Raw genomic sequence first — 13252 nt, forward strand, 5'->3', positions numbered from 1 at the left:
AATAAACATTCCAGCCTGCCAGACTGTACAGATTCCTCATCTCACAGTCCTTTGCAATGCACATTACGCATTTTACAAGAGCGCACAATATTCCCTTAGAGACACAGGAAAAATATCTAAACACTAAACTTTGCGCTGAAATAACTAAATCCTTACTTCATATCACAAAGTACAATTCCGAGTCTTCTCAAACTTAGAACCGATGCAGCAAATTACCATTCAAGCCACTGTTCTTGAAAGTTTCATCATAGACATGTTGAGAAAATTTGCTTCCAACTAATTTGTTTTGAGAAGGGTCACCTGACCCTAAACATTAACTCTGATTTATCTCCATCGACGCTGCCAGACCTGCTGAGTTTTTCCAGCAATTTCTGGTTTAGTTTCCGATTTACAGCATCTGCAGTTCTTTCGGTTTTAATTCTATCTGGAGACCTGGCACTTGTCTAAAAAACATTGTCATTTCAAAGCATGTCCTTTCCAGCTTATCCAAATTCTCTAAAATCATGCTTTTAGAATGACTCCATTGATTTTTTTTAAATTCCTATTAAGACTGGACAAGGACTTTACAGCACGTACGTTAATAGGTGTTGCAAATTATCCTCCATTAAAATCATTACTCAATCTCACGTGGATAGAAAGACGGCTTTATATGGCATCTTTTCATAGACAGGATGAGTAAAATACATCCTAACCCTGACAACCCCAGATAATGTAATTTCATTCAATACAAAACAAAACAGGGGTAAAAAAAACAAACACAGGGCCATTGAAAAAAAATACTTTCGAAAATGCCCCTCTGACAACCTCAGATCATTGAGAACTGGCCAGGTGATCACATTGATCAAGCATTTTGACTGGTGATCCACTTACCTTTCACATAACATGATTCTTACTGAGAGCCAAGCACCAGTCCAGCCCCATGGTTTGTGCAAAATGGTCACTTTTGCCTGCATCTGAACCACTGCATTTGAAAATACAGTAGCTCATTGGGAATTTCTGTGGTGATGTCTTCTACTTGCTTGCTCTAACCTTCTTGAGGCATAGCCTCTGGGACTCAGAAAAATAATGGTAATAATTACCTTTTACTGAGGTTTCTGCAGCTCACGTGCCCACGCTGTGAGATGGAGAGTTGGGAAAGTTTCCCTCGAGTTAAATACTAAGTTGCATATGTTATTAAATCACTTCTAACTTGGAAGTGTTTTTTTTTTTACCCCTCTTTTGTTTTGTATTGAATGAAATTACATTATCTGGGGTTGTCAGGGTTAGGATGTAATTTACTCATCCTGTCTATGAAAAGATGCCATATAAAACCGCCTTTCTATTCCAATTTGAAATGTCTATTAATGTACGTGCTGTAAATTCCTTTTCCAGTCTTCATAGAAATTAAAAAATCATTGGAATCATTTTAAAAGCATGATTTTAGAGAATTTGTATAAGCTGGAAAGGACATATGTATATGTACATACCTACGTACATATTGTTTCAGAGCAGCCACTCAAACCAGGTAACAGGTTTCATTAGAGACTAACAGTGAATAAACAATCATGAAAAATTACAATCAGGAATCTTTGGCTAATTCAGGATACAGTCATCTAGGTTGAGCAGCACAGGGTTCCAGTAGTGAGATGGGAAATCCAGAATTAAGTGGGTTGTCAGGGAATACTTAACCCATTTTTTGCCATACAATTTCCAGGCTTCCTGACCAACTAGCATGCGTGCATTTGACACAACAATGAATCTATTTCAAGCCAATTATTAACAACACATTAAACATGCAATTTGATAGATTTTAATGTCAGCTGTACAAGCAAAGGAACTGGTAGCATCCAGATATTCAAAAGCTATGCCTCATTTTATTGACACATCCCAAGGACCACAAGGAGATGCTCTTCTGTACTAACAGGAGGAAGAAATACGTTGGTGAAATTAAGGTGCAGTTGCAAGTTGCCATGAGCTGAACACCAGGAGGTAGATGCCGTATTCATGAATTCCAAGTTAGAAGTGATTTAATAATACATGCAAGTTGGGGGAAAGGCAAGTACAATGGCACATTTGCTTACACGCCTTTGATACTCCAATGTATCATTCCCAACTGTCTCAGCCACCAAGCTCATAGTCCCACAACCCTATGCAGCCCGCTTCTACCTCCTTCCCTAAAATCCACAAACAGGATTGCCCAGGTAGACCCATTGTTTCTTTCTGTTCCTGCCCCATAGAACTCATCTCTTTCTATCTCAATTTGATTTTTTATTCCCTTGTTCAATCTCTTTCAGTTGCAATTGCGATTCCTCAGTCAGTTTCAGAATTTCCAGTTTATGGGCTCAAGCCATTCCTTTTTACAATGGACATGCAATCCCTTCATATGTCATCCTCAGCAGCTTGATTTCAGGGATCTCTGCTTCTTCCTGGAAAAAAAGGCCTGAATTGTCCTCATTCACCACCAACCTCCTCCACTTGGCCAAGCTAGTCCTCACTCTGAACAATTTCTCCTTTAATTCATCCAACTTTCTTCAGGCCAAAGGTATAGCAACGAGTACCTGCATGGGCCCCAGTAATTCCTGTCTCCTTGCAGGGTACCTGGAACATTCCTTACTCCAAGCCTACTCTAGCTCCCACCCACAATTCTTTTTTGAGCACCATGATGACATCATTGGTGTTGCTTCTCTCTCGTGTCCGGTATTGGAAAAGTTTATCTATTTTGTTTCCAATTTCCATCCTGCTTTCATATTCACCTGGTCCATCGCTGATCCCTCCCTTGCCTTCTTCAAAATTTCTGTTTGCATTTCTGGGGATAGGCTGGCCACCAATAACCTTTACAAACCCACCGACATTCCACAGTTACACTCACTATACATCTTCATGCTGTGTTTCATGTACGGACTCCATTCCCCTAGCTCCTCCATCTCCATTGCATCTGTTCCAATGATGCCAACTTCAACAAGGGAGCCTCTGAAATGTCTAAATTCTTCCTCAATCCAGGATTCCCAACCACAGTGATTGACAGGGCTATGACCAACCCATCTCCCACACTTCAGCACTACCCCCCTCTCTTCCTTCCCACAACAGCAACAGGGTCTCCTGCATCCTCACCTACCAGTATCCACATCCAGAGAACCATTGGCTGCCATTTCCGCCACCTCCAGCAGGATGCCAGCACTAGATGCATATTGCCCTCCTCTCCTTTCTCAGCCCTCCGCAGGGACCACTCTCTCTGGAACGCTTTGGCCCACTCCTCCTTCAAACCAAACATCTCCCCACACCCCCACAGCACAGTCCCTTGCAATCCAGAAGGTGTAACACCTACCCATTTACTTCCTCCCTCCTCACAATCCATGGCCCCAGATACACCTTCCAGGTGAAGCACTGATTGACTTGCATTTGACTCAACGTAGTCGACTGCATTCACGGCACACAATGTGGTCTCCTCTACATTGGGGAGACAAAGTGTGGGTTGCTTTGCAGAACACCTACGTTCTGTCTGCAAAAATGACCCTGAGCTTCTGATTCCCTGCCACTTCAGCACATCACCCATGGCCAACATCTCTGCCTCAGAATTGCTGCAGTGCTCCAGCAAATTTCAGCACAAGCTGGAAGAACAGCATCTCCTTTTCTCTGCAACCTTCTGGAGAAGTTCAACAAGTTTAGGGCTTGAGCACCTCTCCCATGTCCTTATCCCAACCACCACACACCAGGCCTTGTCATCACATGGGCTGCTACTGCAAAAAAACCCATTGTTGCTACTACTATTCCCCATTAACAGCTATTCATTCTCCCAGGCTGACTGTTATCCATTCTTTTGTATGAACAATTGATTTTCTCACTCTCTGGCCTCTATCTCCACCTATGGTTTACACCTCGCCTGTTCCCCCACACCACCGTCAGCATTTATTCCCACGTTTTCCGAGCTATAATCAGTTCTGAAGAAAGGTCACCAGACCCGAAATGTTAACTCTGCTTTCTCTTCACAGATGCCGCCAAACCTGCTGAGTCTTTCCTGTTATTTTCTGCTTTTGTCTCCAAAAGTTTAAATTCGCTGTATAGAAAGGAAAAGTTCTGAGTATGATTGAGCTCAAACAACAATATTCATCCGCTGTTTCTTTTCTGTTAATGTGAATCTGACAAAGAAAAACTAAGACAAGATTGAAGAGGGTGGGGGAGGAAATGGAGGAGAGAGACCTTTATAAATAAACACGGGAAGCATGAATTTCAATTTTTAGGAAATCTACTCCTTAAAGATGAAAGATACATAACTGATACCCAAAGAAAAGAAAAACTTCATTCTCACAACAGTTTGGCTTCACACACAACAGCAATACAGTCTGCACAGCATGTAGTTACTGACATTACAACAGCAGTTGTATTTGAAAAGTACTTCATTGGCCACAAAGCACTTTGGAGTATTGTGAGGTCATAAAAGGCACTATATAAATGCAACTTTAGCATTTCTGAAAGGGTAACTACAGAATAAATAAAAATTATTGCTTAATAAATTCACACAAATAAATAACCTACAAGTCCAAATAATATCTTACCTGTAATTGAACAATAAATTATGTGTGGTGCAATCTCCTGTATGTGCCTATATCCCAGTCCCATTTCTGCTAGCTTCCCAGGAACATAGTTTTCAATCAGCACATCACAAACCGATGCCAGCTGTCGGATACAAATCAAAGGCATGTTTTGTAATTCGTTACAGATTTTATCTATTAGAAACCACACACATTATATTGGAACAATGATGGAGAGAAACACATTTGGAACAAATACTAAATGAACTGCATGTCATCGGTCAGCTTTTAACCTCAAAACCACTGATCTGTGCTAATAGTAAAAAGCTGGATGTGAGCTCCAACAATTTTTATAGTTCCTTCCCTTTCTTTTCGGGGTTGCATTTCTTGATTTTAATAATAAACCACAACTACAAGTAGGTTGGTCAGTTTTATACATCAGAATAGTGCACACAGAATGTCAGATTAAGAACAAAGCTGGATAACTTAGAAGTCTCAACTTTGAATCATCGAGGGTAATCTCTGATTTAATACTTAGAGATACAAGTTAGCCAGCTATGTTTCCTGTTTTTTACTTTAAATTATTAGATCATCAAATGCAGCTTGCACTGAAAAAAGCCTCAGGGTTATTTTAATAAAGAGGTCAGCTCAAATTAGTGGAGAACTCAAAATCTTTATGCCCAAAAGAAAACTGAATGTCATGAGTGGCTGTTACTGTACCACACTAAATTCATCCAAGACCTTGGTAAATTTATCTCTAAAGTCTTTCCTCGTTGTAACTATTCCAGTAATACATGGTAAAAACCGTGACAGGGCAATGTTAGAGCGAGGTGAATGTGACAAGAACTCCTGCAGTTAAGCTACCTTTAACAAATTACGCAAAAATTCACAACTTGGAAATAGAATAAGTCCATAAAGATTTTCACCAGCACCATGTTAGCACAGTTTATACAGATTCAAAACATTGGTGTCCAACAGATATTGCTGATTAGCCACAGATTAGACAATAGCGACACTATTTAAGCCATGTTAATATCAGGAAAAAACACCCTAAAGAAAAGGCTTCTTCTTTTCCCTGGGGAAGGGCCCCGACCTGGAACATCAACTTTCCTGCTCCTCTGATGCTGCCTGGCCTGCTGTGTTCCTCCAGCTCTACACTGTGTTGTCTCTACTGAAAAGGTGGATGTTCTTCCCATGTTTGTTAAATAAACAGATACTACCATTCACTACATAGCACTAGAGTCATTCTCATGCATTAATTTTGAAATTCTGACACAAGTGTACCAGACAGGGCACATCTCAGTAAAATTCAGATTGGGAAATATGGTGGTGTAGTGATAATGTCACTGGACTAGTAATCTGAATGTTCAAGCTAACGCTCTGAGAACACAGAATTCAAATCTCACTATAAACCGGATTAATAAAAATCTGGAATTAGAAGCTGGTTTTATGGTGACCACAAGAAACATTGTAAACAGAGAAGATAGAAGCAGGAGGCAGCCATTTGGCATTTCGAGCCTGCTCTACCATTCTTCATGATCACGGCTGATTGTGAAACTCAACAGCATAATCCCGTTTTCTCCTTATAAACTTTGATCCCATTCATCCCAAGTGCTATATTCAGTTGCCTCTTGAATAAACTATTATCAATTCTTGTCAAAAGCTATCTGGTTCAGTTTTCAGGGAAGGAAAATCTGCTGTCCTTACCCATCAGGCCTGCATGTGACTCTGAACCCTCTCCCTCTGAAATGGTCTCACAAGCTACTCCGTTGTGGCTGCTGGGGGTCAATCACCTAACTACAAACATCTTTGAAAGAGTACCTCAAGGGAATTTGTAGGCCCAACCATCTTCAGCTGCTTTGTCAATGGCATTCCCTCAATGGTAAAGTCAGTGTGTGGATGTTTGCCAATGATTACACAACATTCTTACAATTTGCAATTCCTCAGATACTGATGCAATCTTTGTCCAAATATAGCAAGAGGTGGGCAATATCTAGATTTTGCTAATAAGTCGCAATTAACAACTGTGCCACCCAAGTGCCAGGGAATGACCATCTCCAAGTGACAAAGTCCAGCCATCTCCCCTTGCCATTCAATGCCATTACCATCACTGAATCCCCCACTAACTACATTTTGTGGGTTACCATAAAGCAGAAACTGAATTGGTCTAACCATATAAATATTGCTACCTCAACAGCAGATGACAGTAATCACCTTCTACGTCTCCCAAAGACTGTCAACAATTCACAAGTCAAGAGTGTCATAGAGTATTCTCCACTTGCTGAATGAGTGAAGCTTCAACAGTACCCAAGAAGCTTGACAATATCGATAACAAACAGCTTGTTTGATTGGCATCACATACATATAAATGCTCAGTGTCAACAGTGTGTACCATTCTGCACTGCAGAAATTCACCAATACTCCTTAGACAGTACCTTCCAAACTCACTGCAGTGTAGAAGGACCAGGACAGTAATACATGGGGAAAACCACCATCTGCAACTTCTCTTCCAAACCATTTGCCATCCTGACTTGGAAATGAACCATCGTTCCGTCCATGTCACTGGGTCAAAATTCCTGACAACACTGTGGGTCTATCTACAGGAAATGGACTGTAGCGATTCTAGGCAGCAGCTCACCATCAACTTCGCAGCTGTAACTAAGGATAGGCAATAAATGCTGGCCCAGCCATTACTTCCCATGAATGAATTAAAAACAAAATCTCTAAAACTAGGAGGTCCACCTAGCTTCAAGCAATTGGATATGATAACAGTACAGTGATGGACATATCTAACATGCAAGGAAAGTATGATGAAACCTGCCTGTGTCATCCTCACCTATCTAACTTTCAGAAATCTATTTCTTCATGAAAGCACTGCTAAGAGTGACAACATCACTGTTCTTGCGGAGAGGAAGACCCATTCTCATGCACTGTTTGGCACTACCATTTTATTAAACAGGGCAGATTCAGAACAGATGTATCAGCAAATGGTTAGGCAGCCATGAGGCACAGTGGGTCATCAACAGCAGCAGAATTGCATTTGACCACAACATGGCCTAGCAATTCCTTCACTCTCCCATTATCAGCAGGGCAGCAGAATCAACCTGGAAATGCAGGATAGCCTGCAAATAGTGACACCAGGCATGCCTAAAAATGAGTTTCCAACATGGTGAAAACCTCTAAACAGGCTAAATAGCAGAACAGCATACAATATACTGAACTAAATGATCCCACAGCAAACTGATCAGATTAGAAGAGCTCTACCCCTGACACATCCAGTCATGAATGATGGTGAAAAATTTAACAACAAACTGGAGGAGGCTGCTCCTGGTGCAGGAGTTACTCATGGTGGTGTCCTAGGCCAAACTACCTTCAGCTGCTTCACTAACGGCCTTCCCCGATTTGTAAAGTCTGAAGTGGGGATGTTCAGTATTTTCATGGCTTCTCAGTTATTGAATCTATTTATGTCCATATACAGGATTGTCCAGGGTAATAATCAGACTTAGGCTAACGAGCAGCATGTAACACAGCATCATCTCCAACAAGAGGAAATCTACCATTCTTCTTGACATATTATCGCATTACCATTTCTGAAATCCCGCCATCAATACTGTGACAGTACAATGGCTTTAAAAGGTGTATTTTGTCCTGGGATATTTTTTGAACAGAAGTTTTAGGAGGTACCAAGCAAGCTATTTGAATCCAATAAAGTAAACAGCATGTGCGGCCTTGTGTTTTTCTTTTAACACCATTAGAACAACAGAAGCAGCCTGAAAGGATGGGGTCAAACTCCCCCAGAGTCAAGATTTTAGTTTTAGTTTTTCAGTAGCAGTGGCTGGCATCTTGGACGCTACAGTAGATCTCTCCCTGCTACTGTCTCATTCTGGTACGTACACACACACACGCACACATAGTTTTCGCTTTTCTGATGAAGGCTCTAGGCCCGAAACATCAGCTTTTGTGCTCCAAAGATGCTGCTTGGCCTGCTGTGTTCATCCAGTTCCACACTTTGTTATCTTGGATTTTCCAGCATCTGCAGTTCCCATTATCTCTGATGACAATTTTCGCTTGATGATTTACCTCCTGAACTAGACAGTAGCCTTTGAGACAATCTATTTAACTGAATTTGCCTTTGCTAAGGGTGTATTTATGGGATGTTATTGTATTGGAACAGTTACTGTTTATTAGTTAAATAATCTATTATTTTGTTAAGCTTCCAACAGAATTGTTATTCCAATTTCTTCTTTCTTTTGTTGTATTTTAACAATAGTGTACAAATAAAGAGTGTTTTGCTTCTAGACTGGTACTTTAATCAATCGCAGAGCATCCAGAATGTAATACCTGGCACTTGCCTTCAAAATAAGAAAAAGTTAAGATCTAGATTATCTTCCTTAAATGTATTTTGGGGAGGTTTGGTCTGGACCATAACAATATCCTGGGAGTTACCATTGACGAGAAAATTAAGTCTGTAGTTACAAAATCAGGTCAAAAACTGTAAATTCTGTGGAGACCATACACCACCTGACTCCATTCAGTTTTTGCATCTGAAAGTGACAACATGTGGCCCACTTTCAAGTTTCCACAGTAAAGTAAACAATGATCTGATCTGGATAGCTATGTTCTCATAAGAGTGCTTTGATTCATTCTATCCCAGCATTAAAGGCTTTCGAGCCTGCTCAATTTACTTCAAATTACTTTTTAAAAGGCAAAAATTTGAACAGCAGATTAAGCAATCTACTTCAAGCTGTTATTACACAGTAGTTATGTATGTGGTATTTTCCACAACGAGGATGCTGCAATCAGTGCAAAACGATATTTTTCCGGCCACATTACCAAGCAACATCAGTATCAGTATTGATACAATGGCAGGCATGTAGGCTATGTGGCTTAACCATTGGCTAATAGAATCAAACTGCATAATCCTTCAGTTGCAAAATCCGAAACAAAACCTCTATTGTCAGATGTGATTCTGGATTGGACAGCACTTGCTGAACAAGCACTGAAAAGTCCTAAGTGCATTAATGACTCCTCCAACAAGCAATTTTGATTAATCATCCACCTCATTCATACTTGCAAGATAAGACATACATTCATTTGTAGGGATCTGTCCCATGAAAACATGAGGAATATGTTTGAGCCCTGGACCATTTTTTAATTACCCAGAGGCCTGTGAAACCTATATTTCCCCATCACTTTCTCCATAGCAACTCCTTAGCCAATCAGAGTCGGCTTGCCAACTGATGTGCAATCTTTTCTCCGGCCATACATTCGTTATGGTCACCTGTAATTTGGCATTCTTGCTTTTGTCCTGATGAGTGCCAGACGAAAAGGTTCAACAACATGCCTCTCTATTCAGCAACATTTACATTCTATGTTGCCATGCAACTACTTATTTAGAATGTTTAAGCTACACATGATCATAGCTCTCCACTTCATACAGCACTGTTGGTGTTAGTATGATATTAAAGTGCACAGTTGTCACATCAATTTTAGTAAAAACCAAAAACCAACAACCAAGACACCAGAGCATGAGCAAAGAACACTTGCTCACTGTCTTTTGTTTTTATTTCACCAATAAATGCACTGAAATGTTCGTGTGCATGCATATGCCATGCGAATGAGTATCAAAATGATATGTCCAATGATCATGTATCTTGCTAATTCTTTTATTTAGTGATCATCAATGCAACAAACCATATTCAGATTCATTAGTAGTCACAGATGACTAGCGGCTAACATATTGGAGAAGACTGATCTATAAGATGTTACAAATGTCACCTACTGAACTAGAAGAACATAAGTCTAAAAAGCTTCACAGGTTTTCACAGTGATAATGTAAGTTGTACGGAGTCAGCAGATAACTAATTTTCCCAGATATAACTAACGTGAACTACATACATTGTCTTCTTTGGCTTATCAGTCTCTCCACAGCATTTCAACACAAAGAGCTCAAAAACCATGCCACACTTCGTTTCCTTTACAGCCAATAATAATGTTTCAATTACGTTTACATTATTTCAGTTCAATAAGTTAGTGATTTTTAATGCTTCACATCTTGAGCCAATTTGTTTAAGAAAAGAATTCATAAGAACATGTGCCACAACAGACTGAATCTAGAATTTTTAAAAAGTGAGGAAAGTTTTCTTCCACTCCATCTCAAGAAAGAATCACCACAGCCACAAGCCCGAGTGCACACGAAAACAAAGGCAGAAATGTAGTCACTGGTCTGATTCACCTAACAAGTCACACTCAAATTAAACACACTCTTGAATGATTTTCTTTCTTATGACATTTTAGCCACAGCTCTAAATCAAGGTTCCACCCACATCTTCAAAATACACACAGGTTCTATGGAGTTTTGAAAAATTCCTACAATACACAATGCAGTACCAAGTTACTCTAATCTCCAAACTAAACCAAGATATCATTGAGTCTGTGTTAACAAGGTGTAGAGCTGGATGAACACAGCAGGCCAAGCAGCATCAGAGGAGCAGGAAGGCTGACGTTTCGGGCCTAGACCCTTCTTCAGAAATGCTGAAGGAGGATCTAGGCCCAAAATGTCTACCTTCCTGCTCCTCTGGTGCTGCTTGGCCTGCTGTGTTCATCCAGCTCTACAACTTGTTAACTCAGATTCTCCAGCATCTGCAGTTCCTACTATCTCTATCACAGAGTCCAGTTGCCACCACTAATTGGGGGTCTCGAGCACAAAATGCTCCCTCCCTGGCTTTCACACATTTTAGCATCTTGACAGTACCATGGAGCCTCCAGGGCCATAATTAAAATCCAAATCCATGCTCAGAACAATTTTCAGCAATTTAAAGCTGTTAAACCTGACTGATTTTGGTGGTTGTTAGTCCAGAAAAACATTCTGTCCTCAAGCGACACAAACAAAATACATGATTGGGCCATTTGTCACATTGCTGTTTGTAGGAGCTTGCTGTCTACAAATGACTGCTATACTTCTCTACATGGAGGAGGACTATAGTTCAAACAGGTAATGCAGAGGTTATGGAAAAGGGGGTACCAAAAATAACCACCAGCACTAGGGAAAACGGTCTGAGCAAACTACTGGATTGAAGGTAGACGAATCCTGCATGTGACTGCATTCCTACTTTGTTTTCATGTGCACTGGGGCTTGTGGCTGTGCTGATTCTTTCTCAAGATGGAGTGGACAAAAACATTCATTTTAATTTTTTTAAAATTCTAGATTCAGTCTGTTGTGGCATGTGGATTTTTTTCTGAATTCAGTTGTTAAATTTAAACAAACTGGCTCAACCAAGTCCTTTATAGCCTACATCCTAGGGTCTTAAAGAAACTGGCAACAGGAGCAGTGGGTCCGTTGGTTATATTAATCCAAAACTTCCCAGATGCTGGAAAGGTTCCAGTGCATTGAAAAAAATGCTAATATATATATAGAACAATACAGCGCAGAACAGGCCCTTCGGCCCTTTATGTTGTGCCGACCTGTGAACTAATCTAAGCCCCTCCCCTTACACCATCCTATCATTATCCATATGCTTATCCAAGGACTGTTTAAATGCCCCTAATGTGGCTGAGTTAACTACTTTGGCAGGCAGGGCGTTCCACACCCTTACTACTGAGTAAAGAACCTGCCTCTGACATCTGTCTTAAAGCTATCACCCCTCAATTTGTAGCTATGCCCCCTCGTACAAGATGAAGTCATCATCCTCGGAAGAAGACTCTCACTGTCCACCCTAACTAATCCTCTGATCATCTTGTCTGTCCCTATTAAATCCCCCCCCACTTAGCCTCCTTCCCTCCAATGAGAACAGACACAAATCCCTCAGCCTTTCTTCATAGGGCCTTCACTCCAGACCAGGCAACATCCCGGCAAATCTCCTCTGCATCTTTTCCAATGCTTCCACATCCTTCCTTTAATGGGGCGACCAGAACTGCACACAATAATATAACGTCCTTATTCAAAAAGGGAAGGAGGCAGACAGTAGGAAAGTAGAGGTCAGTTAGTTTAAAGTCTGTTGTTTGTAAATTGTTAGAATCCAACATTAAGGAAGAAATAATAGGACATTCAGAAACTTTAAATAAGGTCAGTATGGTTTTACAAAGAGTAAATCATGTTTGACTAAGTTGCTGGAATTCTTTGAAGACGTGACCATAAAGCAAATAATGGGAATCCTGTAGGCATTTTAAATCTGGACTTCCAGAGTCATTTGATAAGTTCTGCTCCAAAAGTTGACACTATGAAAGATCACCTGGGGTTAGGGGTAATATATTAGCTTGAACAGCATATTGGCTAACAAGAGAAAGAAGGGAGTTGAGATAAATGGGTATTTTTCCGGTTGGCAAGTGCAGTTTTCCGTGCAGCATAGAAGTAGGAAAATTTTGCTGCATTAGTGCGTTAGGCATTAGCGAGACCGTGAGTATTGTAGTTTTGTACCCTTACTTGAAGGGGGATGTAGTTCTACTGGAGGTAGTTCAGAGGGGATTGACTAGACTGATTCCAGAGACAAGGGATTTATCTTAACAAGACAGATTGAGCAGTTTAGTTCTATATTCTCTGGAGTTTACAAGAATGAAAGGAGATCTGTCTGAGGTACACAGAATATTAAAGTGGATTGACAATGTAGACATAGAGCAGATGGCTCCCCTTGTGGGGAAATCTAGAATGAAAGGGCATTGGTTTGGAATAAGGGTATCAGATTTAACACAGAGCTGAGAAGGAATTACTTCTCTCAAAGGGCCATAAATCTATGGAATTCAATACC

At 40.5% G+C, this 13252-nt stretch overlaps 1 protein-coding gene across 7 annotated transcripts in view; it reads right to left on the minus strand.

Annotated features, from left to right (window-relative positions):
• The window catches only part of sugct (succinyl-CoA:glutarate-CoA transferase), a 395299-nt gene that overhangs the window by 341835 nt on the left and 40212 nt on the right, over positions 1–13252 (minus strand). For all 7 annotated transcript variants that reach the window (XR_007247336.2, XR_007247337.2, XM_048529015.2 and 4 more), the window contains exon 6: positions 4533–4653. Coding sequence is in view for 5 of the 7 variants with exons in the window: in XM_048529015.2 (XP_048384972.1) it covers positions 4533–4653 (121 nt within the window). In the remaining 2 variants the exon portion in view is untranslated. The remainder of the gene's footprint in view (positions 1–4532; positions 4654–13252) is intronic.

This window comes from Stegostoma tigrinum, chromosome 5, assembly GCF_030684315.1.
Source record: "Stegostoma tigrinum isolate sSteTig4 chromosome 5, sSteTig4.hap1, whole genome shotgun sequence".
Classification (NCBI taxonomy): Eukaryota; Metazoa; Chordata; class Chondrichthyes; order Orectolobiformes; family Stegostomatidae; genus Stegostoma; species Stegostoma tigrinum.